Source organism: Ambystoma mexicanum, chromosome 7p (genome assembly GCF_040938575.1).
Source record: "Ambystoma mexicanum isolate Mex_15411 chromosome 7p, UKY_AmexF1_1, whole genome shotgun sequence".
Taxonomy (NCBI): Eukaryota; Metazoa; Chordata; class Amphibia; order Caudata; family Ambystomatidae; genus Ambystoma; species Ambystoma mexicanum.
In genome coordinates this window covers 324584179-324606326 of record NC_090939.1, presented here as the reverse complement: position 1 = coordinate 324606326, position 22148 = coordinate 324584179, and the positions used below count along the sequence as shown (strand labels likewise).

Below are 22148 nucleotides of genomic sequence, written 5' to 3'. Positions count from 1 at the left end.
AAAGCATCCAAACTATCACCATCTATTTCATCATTCTCTAACCGTTCCAACTCCCTTCTTAACTCAAAAACCCTCTCGACATGCTCATGTACTTTCTCTGCAGTATCCCTTAAATAAGCTAAAACATTTAAATCCCTCAACCCTTGAGGGACATGTGTGTCCGTCAATCTATTCCACATTACAGCCAAATGTATCCCCATCCCCTCAATAAAGACACTCATCTGGAATACTTTCTAGATTAGAGAATGTAGCTAAAATAGTAGATTGTTCACCTTTCTCTCTACATTGCTTAGCCCATGCATTCAAATCTCTCTTCTCTTTGGAAGCTGTGTTCTGCGTTACAACTTTTGATTCAACATTCGCCCCTTTATCAGCTACAAGCGGATCAGTACTGCTTGCGAAAGAGTAGACAGATCCCGTACAACAGGTAGTGGAGACACTACCACTGGCAATAAAGAGATCTATTGGCACAGTAATAGCCGGTAAAGGTGGAGGTACAGGCAGAGGAACAACAGGAAGCGGAGCAATAACTGGCAGAGGAGGTGCAACAGGAATTGCTACGGGAGGAGGAACGACAGGAGGAAGAGGTACATACGGAGGTTGTGCAGCGTCACCAGGCCTACATTCATTTAAGAGTTTATCAATTAGCTCATCTGAGGCATGAAAATATTGACGGATATATTTTCTGTATCCCAAGTTGAAAAGCCCTATCCACGTTTCTAACACTGTTTTTGATGATCATATGATAATGCCTTTTCTGAGTTTGACATGCGACGACGTGCATGCTTCCCTTTACTCTTAAGTTGCTGCCTAGCTTCCTTTTTCAAATTTTGTATTACATCAAATGCTGCAGGTCTAGCTTTTTTCTTTAACAATATGGATTCTAAATACTCTATTCGGGCAATCTCAAAACTACCATTGATTGGCCACTGAAGTTCGGGAGCATGTCTAGTTTGTCTGTGCCAAACATCATTGAATACTATACTACCAATGCCATACTTACAGTACACAGTACATGCCGGCGACACCTCCTGTGGCGCCAGACAGCCAAATTCCAAAGATTGTCTGTCTGTGCGGAATAACGCCCTGAAACAGGCATACAATTTCCCAGGCATGTCAGATTACTGGTGTTACCTGGCACAGATTGTGCTCGCGAGTACAATACTACAACTAAATATCAGGATACTTAGGTGCACGACTCACCTGATTCAAAGGACAAAGGGAGGTCCGATCGCATTACAAAGGACAACAAAGGACCCTCGTGGTTGGTGATTTCGGCAAAACTGCACGCCTCGATATATGGACCCTCGTCAAGATGCTGTCTCGGACCACATGCTCACCGTCCAGGGATCGGATCGTGCAGTACTGTTGAGGTGTTACCTCATGCAAAAAGCCCCCCTCCACCCTTTTCTCACCTTCCTATCCCGGTCCAATAGCCACGTCAACTCTTCAACGAGTTGGCATCAATCTTGAGGGTCCCTATTCGGGTGCCATCTGAAAGAACAAAGGAATATAGAGACTGAGTACCACAAAGGAAATACACAAATCACGGGCTAAAAAGATTCAAATCTTTTAATACTGTATAGTTTACAAAGCAAAACAGATAGCTATCTGGCTGCCAACACCTCACAGTGTGTACCAGCCGACAAGGAGAGGAGAGAGGGTGCTGAACATCTAAACATTTGTGCTTTTATACAGTTCGTGTAATATGGTCCAGCCTCTCTTCACATTAATAATTCATGGTCTAGAGTTCGTGCCTAGTTCACATACAGATTATCCAATATTATGCAAAGGATTACATAAATTTATATTTCCATGAAGACACAATAGTGATGTATGTTCTCGGATCCCGCGGTAAGCCTTGTACTAAGTTCCTTTTGAATGCAGTCCAGCCAATGCATACTCTCAGGTTTGTTCTTCATTGTCCCAATGTTTATACAAGGATGAGTCTTGTAAGCGCAGACAACACTTAAACAGTTCATATGAAGCACAAGGTCTCATTACTCAGTCTAAACAGTTGGCTCTCAGACAACCTAAAGATTAAAAGAAACCAAACATCGGAAAGGCTTGGTTGCAAGTCGAAAATAGTCCACCATTTTAGAACGAAGAACACAAGAGTAGAAATGAAAATGGCGGCAAATTTAACCCAAAAAAAAAATCTGAACTTTCCGACACGGTTTTCCGTGTATCGCAAATAGGCTTAGGTCAATATAAATATTAAGGAGGCCCTATATAATTACCATTTAGCAAGAAGTGATGTGTGTTTCTTAATGTTCTATTGTATGCTGTGTAGAGAATGCAATGAGTGGATGTAAGAAGGGGTGAGGGAGTGACTGGTGGCTGAATGAGTATGAATGTGATGGTATGTTTTTGAATGTTCTGGGTGTATGCCTGTGTAGAGAATGCAATGAGTGGAGATAGGAAAAGGTGTATGAGTGAGTGGCTGGTGTGTGAATGAGTATGAATGTGGTAGTGTGTGTTTGAATGTTCTGGGTGAGTTTTGGTGTGTGCATGTGTGGTGAATCCAGTGTGAGTGAATGTGAGGGGAGATGTATCGGTGAGTGGTCAGTGGGAGAAAGGGGATACATGTGTGTCTAAGGTCCTGGAGACTTCGGATCACTGGATAATGTTTGCCATATCCTTTATTGACTTTGCATGTTTTACTGATATTTTCGGGCAGAGCCAAGTTCATGTGTGTCATTACCTGGCTAGACTGGTATTTTGGTGCAGTCAGTCTAGCCATTGCTTACTGTGGCATGACATGTATTAATCAGCATCTTTAAAAAAGCAAGAATGCTAAGTAGTGTTACCTCGCCAGACTGATGTTTTGGTGTAGTCGCTTGTATATTTTTTATTATAGCATGACTTTATTAACTGAGCACGGTGGACGGTTGTCGGAAGCGGCCTCTGCATGATCCTGCGTTAGCTGGAGGAGGTGCGGCTTGACGGCCTGACGTCTGGAAGTGTGCCGGTCTGTGCGACGCGGCTGGTGCGGCGCGTCGCTTGCATCGCTTGTGCCGCCGCTGACCGCTGGTGATCGAGCGACGACTGGTGTGCGGAGCGGAGCCCGGAGTTGTCGCCCTCACTTGGGGAGAGCGACCGAGGGAGCACCCCTGGAATCGGGCGCTGGGTGGGGCGCGCGACCTGGACCCCGTCATCAGGCATGCAGGTACCGGTTTGTGGTCCCAACTGTGCGGCACGGTGGGCTGGGGGCCAGGTGTCCCAGGGTCCCTTGGCCCAGAGGCGACAGTGCGGTGGGTCGTTCTGTGGCCTGGAAGCTGGGCTCGGCTCTTGTGGGGTCTGGCTGTGAGGAGCCGCTGCAGTGCCACTCCATGGTTAAAGGCGTGAGCAGACACAGTGGTATTGCCTGCAGAGCGGGGGCTCCTATTTGAGTAAGAGGGGCTGTTATTACCACTAGTGGGAGCTCTTCCAGTGTATGATAGCTAGTTGAGCCAAACAAAACGAGATCTTTCTGTGCCCATATAGTGGGGTATTTTTGGGCACATAGCTTAAATCTGGATCTGAACTCCGATAAAGCAAGATTCTGAAGGCAAACACAACTTATTACGAAGCAGTTGATATTGTTATGCCTATATAACTGAGCGTATTGAGGAACATAACTAGATAGCAATATAAAAAAAGGCTGAGCTAACACTTTAGAGCAAAATAACTACATGCCTTCTCGTAAGAAGTCCCAAGCACGCTACAACTTGCGACAGCGGAAAATAAGGAGTAGTCCAGTGGACGAAGAGTGTGCGATGGGTAAAGATAAGCAAACAAAGCCAGCACCAGCTACTAAAAGAGCAATAACGGATTTTTTTTTCCCCAGTGAATCCGCACCCGGAAAATAATTCTACCACCATGGATGAGGGGGAGGCGATCAATATTGACACGCAGGACCACGAGAGCTATGGAGATATAGATAACAACTCTCTACTGGAGCTCTGTCTTTCCATGCAAAGATCTATGACACCTGCGGTGGCTAAAGTAGGGCAACCGGCACCGAGCAATCGAATGGAGGAAGTTACTAAATCTCAGAGAATTGGCTCTGTGAGATTGTCAACCACACCTAACCTGAACATTCATAATGATTCCGAGCTAGAATCAAGAGAGGCGGAGGTCAGCAATACAGCTTCTTCCAGCCCTACGGATTTGGCTGAACTACAATCATCGGTTGCCTCTGTACAGTTTGCCCTTATGATCCTTCTTAAAATGTGTGGACGCATATTGGAAACTACAGTAAATTTGCTTCCGCAAAATCCTGCCGCAGTGACAACTATTGCAAGAGCCCCAGGGGAGAATACAGCGTCTAATCCAGAAGCAACAGAGTGTGCAGAATCTGGCAACGTCCCCCAACGCAGCCAATACACCTGAATTATTTTTCTCCCGTAAACAGCGAAGACTAGCCAAAAGAGCGGCAATGAGGAAGAAGGCTTGTGAGGTGGTGCCGCCAATATCGGATATTGAGCCTTCTGGGAAGAATAATAAAAAACCAAGGAAACCAACGGCAGGCGGGTGCAGACGTAAGGATAAGCAAGTAGGTTACTTAACAAGTTGGGTACTGTCGGATGATGATGATGGGGACGGTGAAATAGAAGATGGAATTGCATCTGCATCCGTTAACATACCTGTCTTAGAGCAGTTTGAGGAGAATCATGTAACTGGTGGCAAAGATAACCCAGTAGTTGAGAGTTAAGTAGAATGGAACCAGTGAACAATCCTAAGGATAATGAGGCGCCTCAGAAAGAGAACAGGATATGCCTCATTAAAAATCTATACCAGCAAAGTGAGAGCAATTGGCTCACCAGAACTGAGCTAATGACCAGATTCCACGCTGTTCCTCAACTACGTGTATTAAGATCGGATGATTTTGAATTCATTGAGCCTCTACAAGTTACTAATGCCAACGTTTCAGCCATTCATTGCAAGTTTATCTCCTCTGCCCAATTGATACGCAACTATAAAAGACAGCCTCCGAGTCGTTGACATTGAAGTGGATCCCGATCAGGAGGATCCTAAATGGCCACGTAAAGCTCCCTCAGCAGTAAAAGAAACAGAAGTTCCGCCAAATCTGAAAAGGGACCGGGTCGCGATGGCCGACATCCAGAATGTTGTAACCTGGTTAGCATCAGCGCTACCGAAGGTGGTGAACTCAAATTGAATCCCCTCACTAGTATCATGGAATTGCAGAGGGTTCAAGCATTTGTTCTCCTCGGTGGGTCCTCTCCAGCTCCTAACGGAAAATGTATGCATATGCCTACAAGAGACTTGGTTGAGATCTCCTATAATACTCAACGGTTATACAATCTACCAGTCTCTGGCGATGAAGGGAAGGAGAGGGAGACCTTATGGTGGCCTGATCACAGGTATCAGGAATACGGTTACATCAAGACAGCTGGAGACATTATCCAGTGATAAAGTGATCGCAGTAGAACTGGAGAGCATAAGCGAGGGATGTAGAGAAAATATGCTCATTATTAATTTGTATAGTCCACCGGGTGGTAACGAGGTTGAATCCCTTCAAGAAGCAATTCATGAGTTGTTGGCCGCCTGGGTGACGGATCCGTCTAACACATTGGTAATTATTGTTGGGGACTTTAATTGCCATATGTTAAGTACAGTCGGCACATCTATTAATCCTCTTTTGAATTCAACAAACAATATGGTACATAATCTCGAAGACCCACTTGGTATCTCTTGGCTGAGCTTCTTTAACGGCTGGGAAATGGAGATGATTAACGGCAGAACTTCAAGCGACAATCCAGGAAATTATACATGGCACAGCGGGACTGCAAAAAGCGTCCTGGACTATATATTTGTGAGTCCACAGATGGCCATGAATGTAAGCGACCTGAAGATCTCTGCAAACGACTGGAGCGACCACTCCACGCTTGTGCTGAAGTGCAACATTGGTATGCCGGCCATATGTACTAAGCCCCTGGGGGACATGACAACTAACCATTCGGGCACCCATTTATGCTGGTCTGATAAAAACATCAATGCAGCTGTAACCTCGCAGGCCATAGATGATGACATACTGTCCAAGTTCCATAATATGTCCATAAATGAAATGGAACATTGGGTTACATCATTCTCCGCTACACATGCGACATCTGCAGTTAACCGGATAGCGATTGATAGCAAAACATCAGTTATATATGACAAAAGCATTAGAGATGCCAAACGTAGGTTAAGAGCAGAAATTAGACAAGCCAAACATACTAGTGCATCTCATTGGGCCTACCCATGGTATTTGCAGAGCTCTAAAAAATAAGTACAGAGCGTGTGTTAAAGCTAAAAGGTTCGAGCTAAAACTTAGGCGATGGCAAAATATGGTTCAAACCATATGTTCCGAAAATTCAAGAAGCATATGGTCTCTTCTTGGCCAAGCCAGAGGCAGTGGTAGAAAGGATCTGATTAACCCTATAAGTTCTAGTCAATGGACGGACTTCCTTATGGGTCGCAACATCCCTACTAAGGAGGTGGGAAAGTCGGTAGAAAAAGTGACACCAAGGTCCAACCCTTTCAATATAACAACTGAGCATTTACTTTGGAAAATTAGAAGGCTCAAATCATCTAGGGCTCCTGGGCCTAACGGACTTTCAAATGCTGTGTTGAGAAGCCAGCCGGAATTCTGGGCTAAATTTTTAAGAATATTATTTGGGAAAGTACTTGCGGTTGGAAAAATCCCTAAATCATGGCAGCATGCCTATTTAATACCAATCTTTAAGAAAGGTGATAGGAAAGATCCCTGTAACTTCAGGTTACTATCTATGCTTGACTGTACAGGGAAACTTTTTGCTTCACTGTTACTTGATAAATTGGAGGAATGGGTGGCTAAATCTGCTTTTCAGTGCGGCTACTCAACGATTCATAATATAATTATCCTGGACACTTTACGCTCAAAGGCCATGAGGAAAGGAAATCCGCCACTATATGCCATGTTTGTCGACTTTAAGGCAGCTTTTGACTCGGTCCGCAGAGAAAAACTGTGGGCTAAACTCGAGCTATTAGGCTGCCCTGAGATACTTCTGTATTATTTAAAATTATTGCATGAGGACAATACAGTGGCTTGCAGACTTAATAACCAGGGGGATAGGACTGCTGAGGTCCCCCAGAATCATGGAGTCAAGCAGGGCTGCGTGACGGCCCCGTTTTTGTACAATCTTTATACGTATGATTTACCAGATGCCATCTTAAGTGTGCATAATTGTCCTCCTGTTGTCGGTACAATCCACTGTGCAGTGTTAGCGTATGCTGACGATCTGATAATTATGGATCATACGTTCAGTGGTCTACGGAGATCTGCATTGAAGCTATGGGAGTATGCTGCGAATAATGATCTAATCATTAACCAGGAGAAAACTCAGGTGATATTCGCAAGTAAGAAGATTGCACGCCCTAGGCTTCTATTGCGTGAAATCGAAATTAAGTACACCCAACAATACAAATATCTCGGGGTCGAAATGGACGCCAAGCCGGGCTATAACTCCTGTATTCAAATGAGACAACATCGGGCAGCTCAAGTAACGTCGCTGATCAGCCAATTTGCAAGACAGAACTGTGAATTTACACTGTACGGAATCCGTCAATTATATACCCAGGTGTTAACCCCTATGGTTGTTTATGGGCTGGAATCCTTGCTGCAAATGGACTTAAGCTGGCTGCAAGTCAGAGGGGAAGTTCTGGAGAAGAATCCTAGGGCTCCCCCAATCTATTCCAATGGCATTGTTAAGATTGGAAGTGGGGGTTTCCTCTTTAGGTTCCATCGTCCTGAAAAGGAGAGCCGAACTTTATCTTAGGATTTCTAATCAACCAGAGAATCGGTTATTGAAAGAATTTGCCATTGAAGCTACAAAGGAAGCTACCAAATGCCATCTTAAAAAGGAGACTGAAGCCTTCTTGAGGGTAATGAACTGGACTAAGAGTGAAGTTTGATGATCCCCAAAAAAATGCACTGTCCAAAAAAATTGCCCTCTGGGACTGGTTGGAAAACTACGCACATCTGGATAAGCTTCCAAAATACAAATTCATTCACTACATGCTCTATTCCTTTAAGCAAATGCAGCCGTATCTGACCCTCTGTCCATCAAGTAGAGTCAGGCGATTTTTACTTCTATTGAGGGTTGATAATTTACCGCTGGTGTCTAACAAAAGTAAATATAATGGTTTTTCTTCCACAGAGAGGTATTGCCGACTATGTAAGGATAACGGATGCAAAGAAACCGCTAATCATGTACTAACTAAATGTGTAAACATGATGGATACTTGCATAGTAAGTTATAGCAATTCTGTCCATGATACGGCATCCACTGGGGAATCTGCATTTTGGCTACGCCTTATGAATACGCAAAGTCGGCAGCTGCAGATTGCTACCTTTAGAGTCTGGTTGGTAATCGAAAGAACTCTGAATATATATATATATATATATATATATATATATATATATGAACTTGTCTGATACTATGATACTGACTCTATTAGAGGTTTAGTGATCTTTATATTTTCGTAGGAGCAATTTTATTAACGATTAATGATTAGAACAATAAGTATAACATGCTTGAGTTGTGCTTAACTGTAATTTCTTTTTAGTTAGATAAGTAATATATGTATTATGAGATATTTTTTTTAGGTTAGGTTTTAGTTGTGTTTAAATTCTATCTTTAGTTCTTTTTTTTACTATTTTTATAAAATGTATCATGTGTAAAGTTTAAATATAAACTGTAACACATTATTAATAAATTAACTGAGCATCTATGATGAATCAAGCAGGATGTGTTCTTATGCGTCTGGGCTGGCTTACACTGGAACCAGTTTGGACATGTTTTCATATTGCGACATGTCACTTTTAATGGCCAAACCAACAGGAGTATGTTCTTGCACAGGAGTACTGGCATGTATTGGCAGAGACAGTTTTGTGCCCAGTGCCAGTAATTAAACAAAACAAAATGTAAAGCGAACAAGAGTATGGTCTTATAGGGACTACTAGCATATGTTGGTGGAGCCAGCATGGAAGCGTATGGGCACAATCAGCATGAACATGTTTTTATACTGGCACATATTGCAGAGTCAGTCATGCTAACGCATTGGGAAATGCCCTGTGCACTTTTGATGACTTGCATCTATTGTACTTTTTTCATAACTTACCCTGCACCCTACAAAAGCGATTGTTGGCCTTTTACCCATATGTTCACAAAGTGTGCTGTGTAATGCACCATTGTAACCCATTATTCAAAACATTTTCTCAGGGCAGAGAGATGAATCCCCCTGACCCCACACCCCAACCCATTTTCATTAGTTCGGGCTCCCCGCTATGCCCGGTTCTTATTCCATACCTGTGGCAAATATTAACACCCTCCTAAAAAACAACTCAAAAGCCACCACGGGTGGCTTGTATATTTGTGGCATCACCCACTTCCTTCTATGTTACATTAATCATTTAAGCTTGGATTAAAAAACATATTTACTTCTTTCACTTGCAGTAGTGCATGCTCCTTCAGCAGTAGAATAATCATGGACATTGCGCACACGTGGTCCGGACCAGCTTGGGGTGTGGCGTGCCCTGTGTTTTGTTAACAACCATGGGGATAATGGCACCGTTAGCCTCCAATCTACACGAGCAACGGACCCTTAGAGGCCTCAATATAGGCCCACACAAACTAATTATATCATATGCAGACGACGTTGCCTTGTTCATACACCATCCTGAAGAAAACTTGAACCCAGTCATGAGGGAAGTGATCAAGTTCAGAGCAGTATCCAGACTAAAAATCAAACAAAATCCATCATATTTCCGTTAACTCCAACCACTCAGCCGTTCACTGACTACTTCCAATTCACGTGGCAAACGTCCGAGTTCGCTACCTAGGGATCATGATGGCACTAAATTACCAGGACGTATTTCTACGAAGTGGCGAAAGTACTACAGGAAAAAGTTTCACAATGGAAGATGCTGCCACCAACCCTCTGGGGAAAGGCCTCTCTGGTAAAGATGGTGATTCTACCGAAGCTCCTGTATTGTTCACCAACATCCCAATCCTGTTACCACAACCCTTCCTGAAGAAACTAAAAAGTATGGTCCTGGAGCTGCTATGGGCAGACAAACATGCCAGAGTTGCATACTCAACACTGACCTTCCCAGTGGCCAGTAGAGGGCTATCCCTCCCAGATCTAGAGAAATACTTCTGGGCGGCACAAGCAGTTTCTTAGCCACTGGTATGCCGAGCAGTTTGTCAGACCCCACGTTCAAGTGGAGCGAGCCCTCGCAACACCCAATCTGCTAAGTGCAGTTAACAGCCAGATTCCAGTGCCCAATAATACAATGAACATCGTGCTCACAAACTACAAAGTCTGGAAGAAGATTGCCCAAAAGCCCTAAGTACAGACTCGATACTCGCCCCTTCTCCCTGTCAAATTTATACCAGGTATACCACTGACATCAGAGACAGTCATCAGTGGGTCGAGAAATTAAACAAATACATTGGGCGATCTCTTAATTGTGGACAGATTCATGACCCCCCCCCCCCCCCCCAGCAAGCAAAAAGGTGATACCGCCCTTGATATATTCATCTACTTCAGAACGCATTATACCCTACAAACAATCTGGCCAACCTTTCCACGTCAACCCCCAACCTGGCACCTTCTCCATAACGTAATCAAGGCACAGGGAGAGGGCAGACTGGTATCGCAAATATACAAATCCATCACGACCGATACAACCCCCGTCAATACCCGCATCAAAGCAAGATGGTAGCAGTCCCTGCAAGTAACCATCCCAGAAGAAGACTGGACATTCATACTGCGACAAACTAAAAAATAGCTCTTAACTCACGCCTCAAGCTGATTCATTTTAACTATCTCCATCAAACCTACTACACACCAATGAAAGCAAATAACCACTCCGAGTCCTCCTCCAACTGCGAAAGATGTGGAACCCCCGTGGCTGCCTTTTACCACCTTGCATGGGACTGCCATAAGCTAAACCACCTTTTGGAACCAAGTTCTGGAAACAGCGAAAATCATAGGCGAAGAGATGCAACCCACCGAGACCGCAGCCCTATTGGGGATGACACGACTCCTCACCACCGATAAGAAAACTTGCTGGGTTACTACTGACACTTGCCCGCAGCAGAGTCGCCATGTCCTGGGGCCGCGCCGCCCCCTCTGTCTCCAACTGGCGCAATGACATCCTCTACTGTCAGGACGTGGAAACAGACTTTATTAAACTATTGCCCCAGCACGCACGTCCACCAGACATTTGGGGCCCAGTGGTACCATTCTTGATCCCCAAAGCTGAAGAAACCTCCGCCTCTCCCTCAAATTCCCAATGACTCCAGGGCACGAACTGTCAACCATCTCAAGCCAATGGCGCTGAAAGAGGAGACTAGTGGAACACAAATCCATGGAGGTGTGGAACGACGGGGCCAGGGGGAGCGGAGAGGTGGGGGAAGGGGTGAAAGAGTGGCGCAAAGTTGAAACCACCCTAATGTGGGTGTGAATGTTGTAGTTAATGTTCTTTTGACGTAAAACCCAAAAATAAAGGTTTTATAAAAGAAAAGGACCATGGGGGACCCCCACAGCGTGGCTCGCAGGGGAGCTGCCAAATTTTGTGCTACACAATATATAAGCGAGAGGTAGTCGGATACTATCAACAGTTATACCAAGAAAAACTATTTATCTCAAAAACACATTACATTTATTCAGAGTATAATAAAAACACAATAGCATGTTATAGAAAAATACAGTGCATAGTTTAAAAAACCTTTAAAAGAACAATAGTCTTTGTGACAAAAGATCTCTGTAGTAGGAGAGGGAGTACTAAATCAACTCAGTTAATTGTGGAACATCAAGATTGGTTGTAGTCTTCCTGTTATCAAACTTAATTTGTATTTGTTAACGGTTCTATGTACACTATCACTAGATCTTCAGACTCAACATGTATCTGTTCTCAACGTTAGTACGGAACATTCGTCAGGAGATGTGTCACTTTGGCTAGGATTACGATAAAAACACTTAAGCTTCGTAAATGAAGTCTTTCTCACGTTTTGATTGGAGTAACTGTTGAGAAAACATAAGACAAGGAATAAGCTATAGTTGCTAATGTTCCTTGTGACTAAATGAAGTGGTCATTGCTAGAAAAACTGGTCTATAAATTACCTGTTTCAGCACGTGGATCTAGTCCTCAAGATCAGGTGTCCTTGTTTAATTGGGATACTAACCAAGAACAAAAAAAATAATTCTGTATGCAGTCTGTAGAAAACATTGTTAGAGGACTAGGTGTTCTAACACAAACACTACCACTAAAACGCTCTCTCCCAAAGAAACTTAGGTTCACCTCAAAATGGATAATTCATCTTAGTATGTAGATTGTAGTAAGTAGATGCCAGTCTCGCCCATTGTTGTAGGGAAAGTACTACGAATATTTGCGATGGTTTTGCATCACCTAGAGGAAAATGCAAGAGTGCATTGATATAACTAATTTGTCAGCCTTGCCCAAATTGCCCCAGTTTAGCCACAATCCCGACAAAGTGTGATATTTGGTGGGGAAAAAACACAATGTTGACTTTGTCTGGGGTTCTGGTAAATACATTCTGGGCCGCTGCGCGCATGTCAGACCTCTGCATTCCCACGGGTGTCCTCTTTTCGAAAAATGCATGGGGTTCCCTGTTTTCCTTGCTGGCTTCGACACCCTAGGCCTAAATCTGTAGGTTGCCCACATGAACAAAATGTGCTGTGCCGAAAGGCTTGGGGTTATCAGTGGGTTACCCTTTTCCTTTTGCGCCCCAGTAGGTGCACCCACACATGAGGTACCGTTTTCATTGGGACACCTATGGGAACGTAGGAAGATCTCTGTTGTTGGCGACGTGTTTCGGTGAGTAGACAGAGGGAAATGTCTCTGAAATTGCCTGGAAATAGACAATTCTCAGGCATTTCGCTCTGACCAACCACTGAAACACACCGCCAACACATGGCCTACCTTCCCGCATCCCCACACATGTCCTGATGAAAACGGTACCTCACGTGTGGGTGCACCTACCGGGGAAGTAAAAGGAAAAAGGTAACTCACTGGTAACCCCAAGCCTTCCGGCACAGTACATTTTGTTCATATGGACAACCTACAGATTTGGGACTAGGGTGTCGAAGCCAGCAAGGAAAACTGGGAACCCCATGCATTTCTGAAAAGAGGACACCTGTGGGAATCCACAGAGGTCTGCCTTGCTCAAATTGCCCCAGTTTTTATTAGCCACAATCCCTGACAAAGTGTGACATTTGATGGGAGGAAAACACAATGTTAATTTTGTCTGGGGTTCTGGGTAATACATTCTGGGCTGCTTCGCGCAAATCAGACCTCTGAATTCCCATGGGTCTCCCCTTTTGGGAAATGTATGGGGTTCCCCGTTTTCCTTGCAGGCTTCGACACCCTAGGCCCAAATCTGTAGGTTGCCCACATAACAAAATGTGCTGTGAGGAAAGGCTTGGGGTTACCAGTGGGTTACCCTCTATACTGCAGACTATAGAAAATAAGTTATTCAAAATGTTACAAGGTCTACCTATCAGCACCTAACTTTGCAGTTCACGGTGAGCTCAGAGCCAAGTACTTGAAAGATGACTGGCATCAGGCCCCGTAAGAACATTAGTTGAAAATATGGTCAAACCCCAGAGAACTGGTAACACAATCTAGCCAAAGCCCCATTAACTAGTGCTGCCTGGTGCAAGATACTCTGGTTGAAGTACATTCAAGATTGTATATTTCAGTTAAATGCACCCAGTCTCCTTTGCACAGCCAATTTGTTGACCCAACTGGTGAGCGAGGTTTACAAAAGGAATTGTTGCACTATAAACAAAGGCGAGAATCAATGGGGTTCCTTTTGGCATCAAATAGGAAAGATGCCATTGTTACGAAAGTGGATTACCTCGAAACAGTGATAATCCAGCCTATGAGCACAGTGAACTGGCAGGGTTATGCTCAAGTTTTAAAATGTCCTTGTGGTTCAGCAAGAGAGGATCTCCTGCATTTTGTGTTGATGTGCCATTATAAAGGATATCAGAAAACAGACAGCAATTCTTTTTTTTTTTGCTTCAAGCTGAGCCTTGTGTTGTTGCTTGGGGATTTCTTAACTATTTGAGGAGGGCCTACTAAAAAAAAAAAAAAAAAAAAAAAAAAAAAAAACCCAACACATTTTTAGGCCCCCTTATTTGAACAAATGTTATGAGGGGGATGATAATTAATAAAGACATGTATTTAATTGTATATTTTATGCTTATGACACGTCTGGTTGTTATGGAGAATTCTCAGAAATGTGCCAATTCCCTCCAACTTAGAGACCCCCAGCAAATTTTCTGGAATTTGAGGACTTGATTTTTTTTAACCTGGAGAGAGCGAGACCCTTTTTCCCCACTCAGGTATTTTAATGTGAATTTTACCTCTATTTAGTTTGGTTGTGGAGTCCGACAAACTCCAGGAGGCATAATCTTTTACATTGTAACTGCACTAAATGTGCTGTGTGACAGGGAAGTCTTCCAGATTTCCCAAAGGGTTAACTACCTTTTCTGGGATAAACTACTGTTTCCAAGAGCAGTAAAGTGAAATTGACTTTACTTACTATTGTAACTTTCTAGACCCAGCACACACTATAGTTCTGGAGGGGTTACCTAGTATCCCCTTTGTCTAGTTTCTCATGTGAAATTTTTATGTTACCCTTTTCTCATTGAAAGGCTGGTGGCAGTGTTTTCGTTTGAACTACCATGGTTTGCATTTACCGCGGGCTGCGCTCACAGCTGCTGTAAAGCAACCGCTGGAGCCATCTTTGTCAAAAAGGCACCCAGTCTTTTTTCTCCCTTTCTTTGTGGAACGGTCCTTCTTGAGATTTTCTCTGTGTGCCAAACCCAGTTGTCTTTGTTCATTTCGTCTTTGGTGGTATTCAGGAGTGAAGCCCGCCTCTGGCTCCAGAGTGTCTGGGGTAGGCAGGAAGTGAGGGAGGTGCCCGTAAGCTCCCTGTGCTTAGTCTCCTAGGAGACCCAAATGCACTATGTGATGATTGGCCGGCTGACTGGCAAGGACAGCCACCCTGCTGGGTGATTGACAGCTAGGCTGGAATGAATGAGAAAACTGAATAAAATGCTAGTCCTTTGGCTTGGGAGACAGAGTCAACCACTGGACGAAGGAACCGAAGAGGAACTTGAAGAGGACCCCTGCTGCAACTCCTGCACCGTTGGTCTGCCCGGTGAAGCCCTGCTGCAGTGCGAAACACCAAGTTCGCATCGAAAGAAGTCCCTGCAAGGACGACTTCTCCCTTTGAGTTGGTGGGACCAATCAACTCCAAAGTAAGCGACGTGGACATCTATCTCAGAGCTGGTTGAATTTCCACAGAGTTGCTGCTGGAAACTGTATAGCCAGGGAGAGGAACACCAGATTGTGCGTGTTGCTTTTACACTGGCCTAGAGCTTTTGGAAGATCCTCGGTACTCCCAAGAAGCAGGACTGACCCTAGCCTGAGCCCCCTGAATGGAGTGCAGGACCCCAGAAGCAAGGAAAGTCCATCTCAACGGCCAGAAACTGAGGTGTTGCTATTTGCGGTAGACACAAGGAGCTGAAACACTTAGCCACTGAAAGTGAAGTTTGCTGGTTGCAAGTTTTGACCATCCCAGTGCACTGCAGGAGTCCCCCCGACTTCCTCCCTCTTGTCCCCACAACTGAGGCCCAGGAACAGTGAGATATGCAGAGCTGCACAGGAGCAGAAGTTATCAGCTGCATCTTTTCTTCATTTCTAAGGTACTGTAAAACACGTCTAAGAGAACTTACCTCTTACTGTAGAGTTGCTTGAAACTTTACTCGCAAGTCTAATAAGCTTTTGGACCATCATTTGATTCTTGTCATCCAAGACTCCTAGGAACTTGTCCGAAGACTTTTCCATTTACTTACCAGAAGTGCTTCATCCTATACAAGACTTCTGCCCATTGACTTTGGCTTAGCCTATTGAATTTTATGACTCTTCTTGGAGGAAGCAAAAATATGTGCCTGCTTAAGAATATTTGTGGTCTCTTGCGTTCTAATAACCTTTGCCTTTTACCAATTCCTAAAAGTATTCTAAACGCCAACAGTAAGATATTAATGTCCCCAGCACCCTTGTTATTGAAGTCACCTGTGGGTGTAGGTTGTGTCTGTGGGCCATCCCAAAAGGGTCTTTACTGATTTAGAAACTAAGAGTGTACAGTATTGAAGTGTATTTGTGTACTATTATATTGCTCCCTTCTGAAGGCTTTATAACTGACTGATAAATTAATAATTGTGAATGCAAGAAACATTGAGTGTAAGAGTATTTGAATACATGTAACTGAATCTTTGTGTACCTCCACTACAGCTCACATTTACCCCTCTTGAGATGAGCCTGGCTGCTCAACACGCTACCAAAACTGTGTAGTACAAGCTTATACCAAAGGTTGGGTTGCCTATACTTTTAGTCAAAGTTGTGTGTAATGGTCCTAGCGGGTACTGCATACAAACTTTGCCTAACACTGGTATGAACTGATTTTATTTGGTAAGAACTGATTATTGCATTTTAATTGGTTATTGTTGCAGTTGTGTGTTTGATGGATTATATCTGAATAAACGTATTCGATGAAAAACAAACACCAGCCACCAGCATCACTCAATTGTGGTTGAAACCAAAACGCTTTATTTACAATAGAACAGTCAGAGAAAAAACACAGAAGACTGATGGCATTATCGCAGGCAAACTTGCTGAGATCTACTTTTGAGATTCTTCAAACTTGGGTTCTGTGGTGAAAGAAGCAGAAAAAAGAAAAGTAATCAGAAACCAATTTCACCTATAAGCCAAAAAAAACAAATAAACAAGACTTGTGTAAATTAAAATTATGAACCTAGAAACGAGCAGCACTATTTGCCACATGCATTTAAAAGCAAGCTGCTTCTGCATACGTATGATATACAGGAGCCCCCCCCCCCCCCAACCATACTCTACACTATACCCCTTTTATATGCTGGCTTCTGCAGTTGGTTGAAAAAACCAATAGCCCATTGAAGTTGGCAATTACATCATGCTGTCACGTTAAGGTCACAGATCTAACATAAATGTTGGGTACAGGGTATAAAGGTCACAGGAATATGGCTATTTGCCCCAAGCTAAGCTCCAGTAGGGTCCTTGTAAAATTAGGCCCAACAGGAAACTAGAGAACCCCACTCGAATAGAACTGCCAGATACTATAATTCTGTGCGGGGAGGCAGAGCAGACTCGGCACCCTGCCGCAGACAAATCTGGCATCAAAATCAGCACGATATCCAAGACCTTGATTACCCCAATCATAGATAAACATCAGAGCGGAGGAACCATTCGAGAGTGAATCACATTCTTTCTAGGTGCCGGCAGGATTAATCAGTTCAGTGAATATTTAAAAAGGTATTGGAGTAAAGGGACAGGCTGACTATACCGAAGTAGAAATCCAAGTAGACTAGCAAGACAAGGAGTGTAGTAGGGTTCGACATCAGTAATGGTGCAAGAGACATCCCCCACCCTCCCGGCACACCTGCCCCCCTTGGACCCCTTGGACCCCTTGAGAAAACGGCCATCCTTTTTGCAGAAGTAAAAACCCTATTTCACTGCGTAACAGATTAGAGTTCGATGAAATCCCTATACACAGCTGGCACTATCAAAACAGTACATCCTCTACCCCGTCATAGACTAACACCATATAGAATATTAAACTCACCTGTTTTTTTTAAACAAGTACCACTATCTCTGTTTTTAGAGTGACCATGAATAGTTGGTGTATCCAAGATGGAGTCCTACTTTGAGCAAGGTTACAGTCCTGATGAAGGCCTAATAATCAGCAGTCTGAGAACACCAGGAAAAGGCGTATCTTAGTAGAGAGGCCGAAACACCCGACGACAGGACTAGAGAATACATCTTTGTCTAGTCCCCCGGTTTCTTTCCCTAGAGAATATTGCAATAATGAAGGCCTCAACCCATAGGACTGCATGATGTCTGTATAAAGTCCACCAAGGCCATTTCTTTGACTAGTGTACCTCGTGTCATTTAACCTCCCTATGGGAGGTGAAGATTATAGATGTGGGAATGGTCATTTCTCCTAATGAAAAAAACTGAGTAAGCAGTCTACATCAGTTATAAACAGAGTACCAGATGGGTTTCAAAGTCACTGTGTACTAACCCCACGCACTTAAAGGTTTTAGAAAGTTTGTGTTGACAACTGATGAGTTGGTTTATAGGAGTAGGTCTAGTGTACAATTTATGTTAGATAAACCATAAACTTTAAAAAAAAAAATGAAAAAATGACTGATACAAATGATACTCTGGTGCCTAATGTGGTTTATTGATAAACCATTTAACAGGTGAGAATAACCACAATTGTTGCGATTGTGTAAGGGCGAGGTAGCAGATCTCCACGCCTTATACAATGCCATCTTCTTCCCTACCTCGGAATGGAGCCCACTTAGCTAAGCATAGGCCGACATATAGAAGTAGCCGCAGAGTATTACATTTTTTGTTTTTGAAACACGAAAAGGGACGTCAACAGGGCGTGCCAGTAATAGTATCCCTAGTGGGACGTCAGATTGTTTTGTTTCTGACAAGAGGTAAAATGAAGTGTAGCGGGAGTACAGATGTAAAAGCAGAGAAGAGTAGATCAAGCCAGAAAACATCCATGCACCTTCTACTCTACAGGGGACGAAGGGTGGGCACCTGTGATCTAAGCAGATACACGTATCAGAATAACAAGTTACTTCTTACCTTGTAACGTTCTTTCGACGGGATGTTCCTCCGACGTATTCCTGATCTTTGATAATACGTTTCCAGCTTGCTGGCCTCGGAAATTTTTTCTGTAGGGGGCGCTGCGCGTCAACGTCCGCCGAGTCGATGTCCCTCGACGGCCACCGTATCAGCGCCGACGTCACCAGGCCCATAAATAGCCACGCGCTGCGTCCGTTGCTCAGTTCCGTTTTGTAGCATAAGAAAAGTCATGCCTGAATTGGTTATTGACCTTGAAGGAGCGTAAGCTGCAACCACAAGGGAAGTATCACTGCGGGGATGGATGGGAGGGGCGATGAGGAATACGTCGGAACATCCCGTCAAAAGAACGTTACAAGGTAAGAAGTAACTTGTTCTTCGAAGGGATTGTGTCCTCCGACGTATTCCTTATCTTTGAAAGACTCCCATAGCAGTGGCATGTAATTGGAGGTGGGAGTGAGAATGTTATGTATCCCTTTAGGGATGGACCGAATGTAATACGGCCTTGCCAAATCTGGTCTCTTGACTAGTGGAGGAATCCAGATTGTAAAATTTTGTGAATGTATGTGCGGACGACCAGGTGGCACCCGCAAATATGTCTCAGACCGGTACCCCTCTTTGGAGAGCCGAAGAGGCTGCGATACCCCTGGTTGAATGAGCCCTGAGATTTTGGGGTGGCTCTTTCCCTGCCAGTTTGTAACATTCCAGAATGGCCAAAATAATCCACCTGGAGATGGTTTGTTATGGGTAGTCCCAACTTGTGACCCGAGTATCCTACAAACAGTTGGTCTGCTTGCCTGATGCTAGCCATTCTGCTGATGTAAAAGCTGAGAGCTCGCCTTGGGTCGAACCTATGTATTGGGAGGAAATTAGGCTTCACCTGTAGGACAACTTTGTCCTTGTGGAAAATTGCATGTGGGGGTTTACAGGAGAGAGCTTGTAGCTCGCTCACCCTCCTAGCAGATGTTAGTACTACCAATAGGACAGTTTTAAGCGTGAAATCTCAGCGAACAAGAGTGAAGTGGTTCGAATGGAGTGCCCATTAGGAAGTTTAAGACTAAATTTAAGTGCCATAAGGGAACCTGGAATGGTTTTGGAGGATAAACATTAGTTAATCCCTTGAGAAATTGTATCACTAGAGGAAGTTTGAAATACAATGGTTCCTCCGCAATGTGCTTGAAGAAAAGAAAGTGCTGCGAGATAGCCTTTTACAGTGCCAACTTGAAGGCCTGAGTTTTCCAAGTAGAGTAGAAACAACACCGTTGGTATACCACATGAAAAAGGGTCGATATTCTCTTCTCTACACCAGCTGCAAAATTTGTTCCAACGGCAGCGGTATAAAGACTTTGTTGATGGCCTTCTGGCCGAAAGCACACATCAACACCTCCATGACGTCATCAGGGAGATCCCAATCCTTGTACCTCACCCTTTCAGAAGCCAAGCGTGAAGGTTGAGGGTTCTGGTGTCTGGATGGAGAACCTGACCTCCCTTCTGCGAGAGAAGATTCTCTTTGAGTGGAAGACGGATTGGATGACAGATGGACATATCTAGAAGGTCCGGGTACCACGTTCTCCTGGCCCAATCCGGGGCAATTGGGATCATGGTTTTCCGGAATCTTCTCAACCTCCTGATCATTTGAGGAATAACAGGGACTGGTGGGAACGCGTAAAGGAGTGGACACTCCCAGTCCACTACGAACGCGTCTCCTAGAGCTCCTCTCGGGGGAAATTCCCCTTGAACAGATCGCACTTCCTGTTGGTGCTTGTGGCAAACAGATCCACCTGAGGGGTTCCCCAAAGGGCGAAGATCTCTTGAAGGACTTCCTGAGCTAGCTCCCACTCTTGGGAGACTGCTCTGCCTGCTCAGAGCGTCCGCTGTTAAGTTCTTCTCTCCGGCTAGGTGGACTGCCGATAGAGAGATTCCTTTTTGGATTGCCCAAAACCAGAGCTGCATCGCCTCTCTGCACAGTGGCAGTGATCCTATGCCTCTTTTGTTGAGGTAGTGCATGGCCACAGTGTTGTCCGTCATTATCAGGACATTTCTCCCCTGTACTGATGGCAGGAAAGCTTTCAGCGCTACTCTGATCGCTCTCGGCTCCAATAGGTTGATGTGTAGTCTGGACTCCGATGGAGACCAACGACTGCTGATGGTCAAGTCGTTGGCATGGGCTCCCCACCCCGTGAGTGAGGCGTCTGACTACTTTATCTCCGGCCATGGTTGCCAAAACAGTTCTCCTTTCAAGATGTTCTCTGGATAGGCCCACCATTGAATGTTGCGGGCTACCTTGTCTGGAATCCGGAGGAGATCTGTCATTCTCCCTGAGAATTGCGACCACTGACTTCTCAGTGCTCACTGAAGAGATCTCATTCTCAGGCGAGCCTCTGGCACAAGGAAGATGCAGGATGCCGGGAGGCCTAGCAACCTCAAAAAGTCGAAGGCTGGGAGACGTTGGGCATTTTGAAACTTAGTGACCATCTGTAGAATATCTTGAGCCATCACCTCTGGTGGCGAGGCTTTTCCCAGGGAAGTGTCCAGGACCGCTCCAATGAACTGGAGTCTCTGTGATGGTATCATCTGTGACTTCTTTAAATTGAGGGAGAAGCCCAGTTTGTGAAGGAAGTGGCAGACATAATCTAGTTGGGCCTGGGCTTGTTTAGAAGATACAGCCCTGATCAGCCAATCGTCCAGGCAGCGGTAGACGTGGATCCCTTCCCTCCTTAGACTCGCCTCCACTACAGACATCAGCTTGGTGAAGACCCTGGGGGCGGAGGTCAGCCCAAATGGCAGAACTCGAAATTGATAATGAGAGACGCCAATTGCGAACCTCCGGTATTTCCTGTGTTTGAGATGGATTGGCAGATGGCAATAAGCATCCTGAAGGTCCAGAGATACCAGCCAGTCCTGGAGCTGGAGGGCCTGAAGGATCTGAGAGAGAGTTAGCATCTTGAACTTGTCCTTCCTGAGGAACTTGTTCAATTCTCTTAAGTCCAGGATGGGTCTCAGTCCTCCGTCCTCCTTTGGTATGAGAAAGTAGGAACAAGTTACTTACCTGTAACTGTGGTTCTCCAGCATGGGTCTGGCATGGATTCACATGCTCATGAATATTCCCCGTCGTCAGGCCGGGAATCCTTGGTATAGAAAATAAAATCAGTATCAGTTTCGTTTCTGATCCGTCTTTCTTAGTAGAAACCAATCACTGGTCTCTGGGTCATACTGCCCCCAGCCAATGACTGCCCTCTCCATAAGCCCCGCCTCTGGCAGCCATCCTCAGATTTGGTAGCACGTAAAGTGGCAGTATGACCAAGTGAAGAGCCGCAGAGGGGTAGGCGGGAGGGTTTGCATGTGAATCCATGCTGGAGAACAGTTACAGATAAGTAACTTGTTCCTT

General features: G+C 44.6%; 1 protein-coding gene across 1 annotated transcript in view; it reads right to left on the bottom strand.

The window, feature by feature from the left end:
- Positions 1 to 16648: 16648 nt before the first annotated feature.
- Positions 16649 to 22148, bottom strand: part of ATP5PF (ATP synthase peripheral stalk subunit F6) — a 122248-nt gene continuing 116748 nt past the window's right edge. The window contains exon 4 of the mRNA XM_069636388.1: positions 16649 to 16776. Within this exon, the coding sequence (XP_069492489.1) occupies positions 16748 to 16776 (29 nt within the window). The 3' untranslated portion in view covers positions 16649 to 16747. The remainder of the gene's footprint in view (positions 16777 to 22148) is intronic.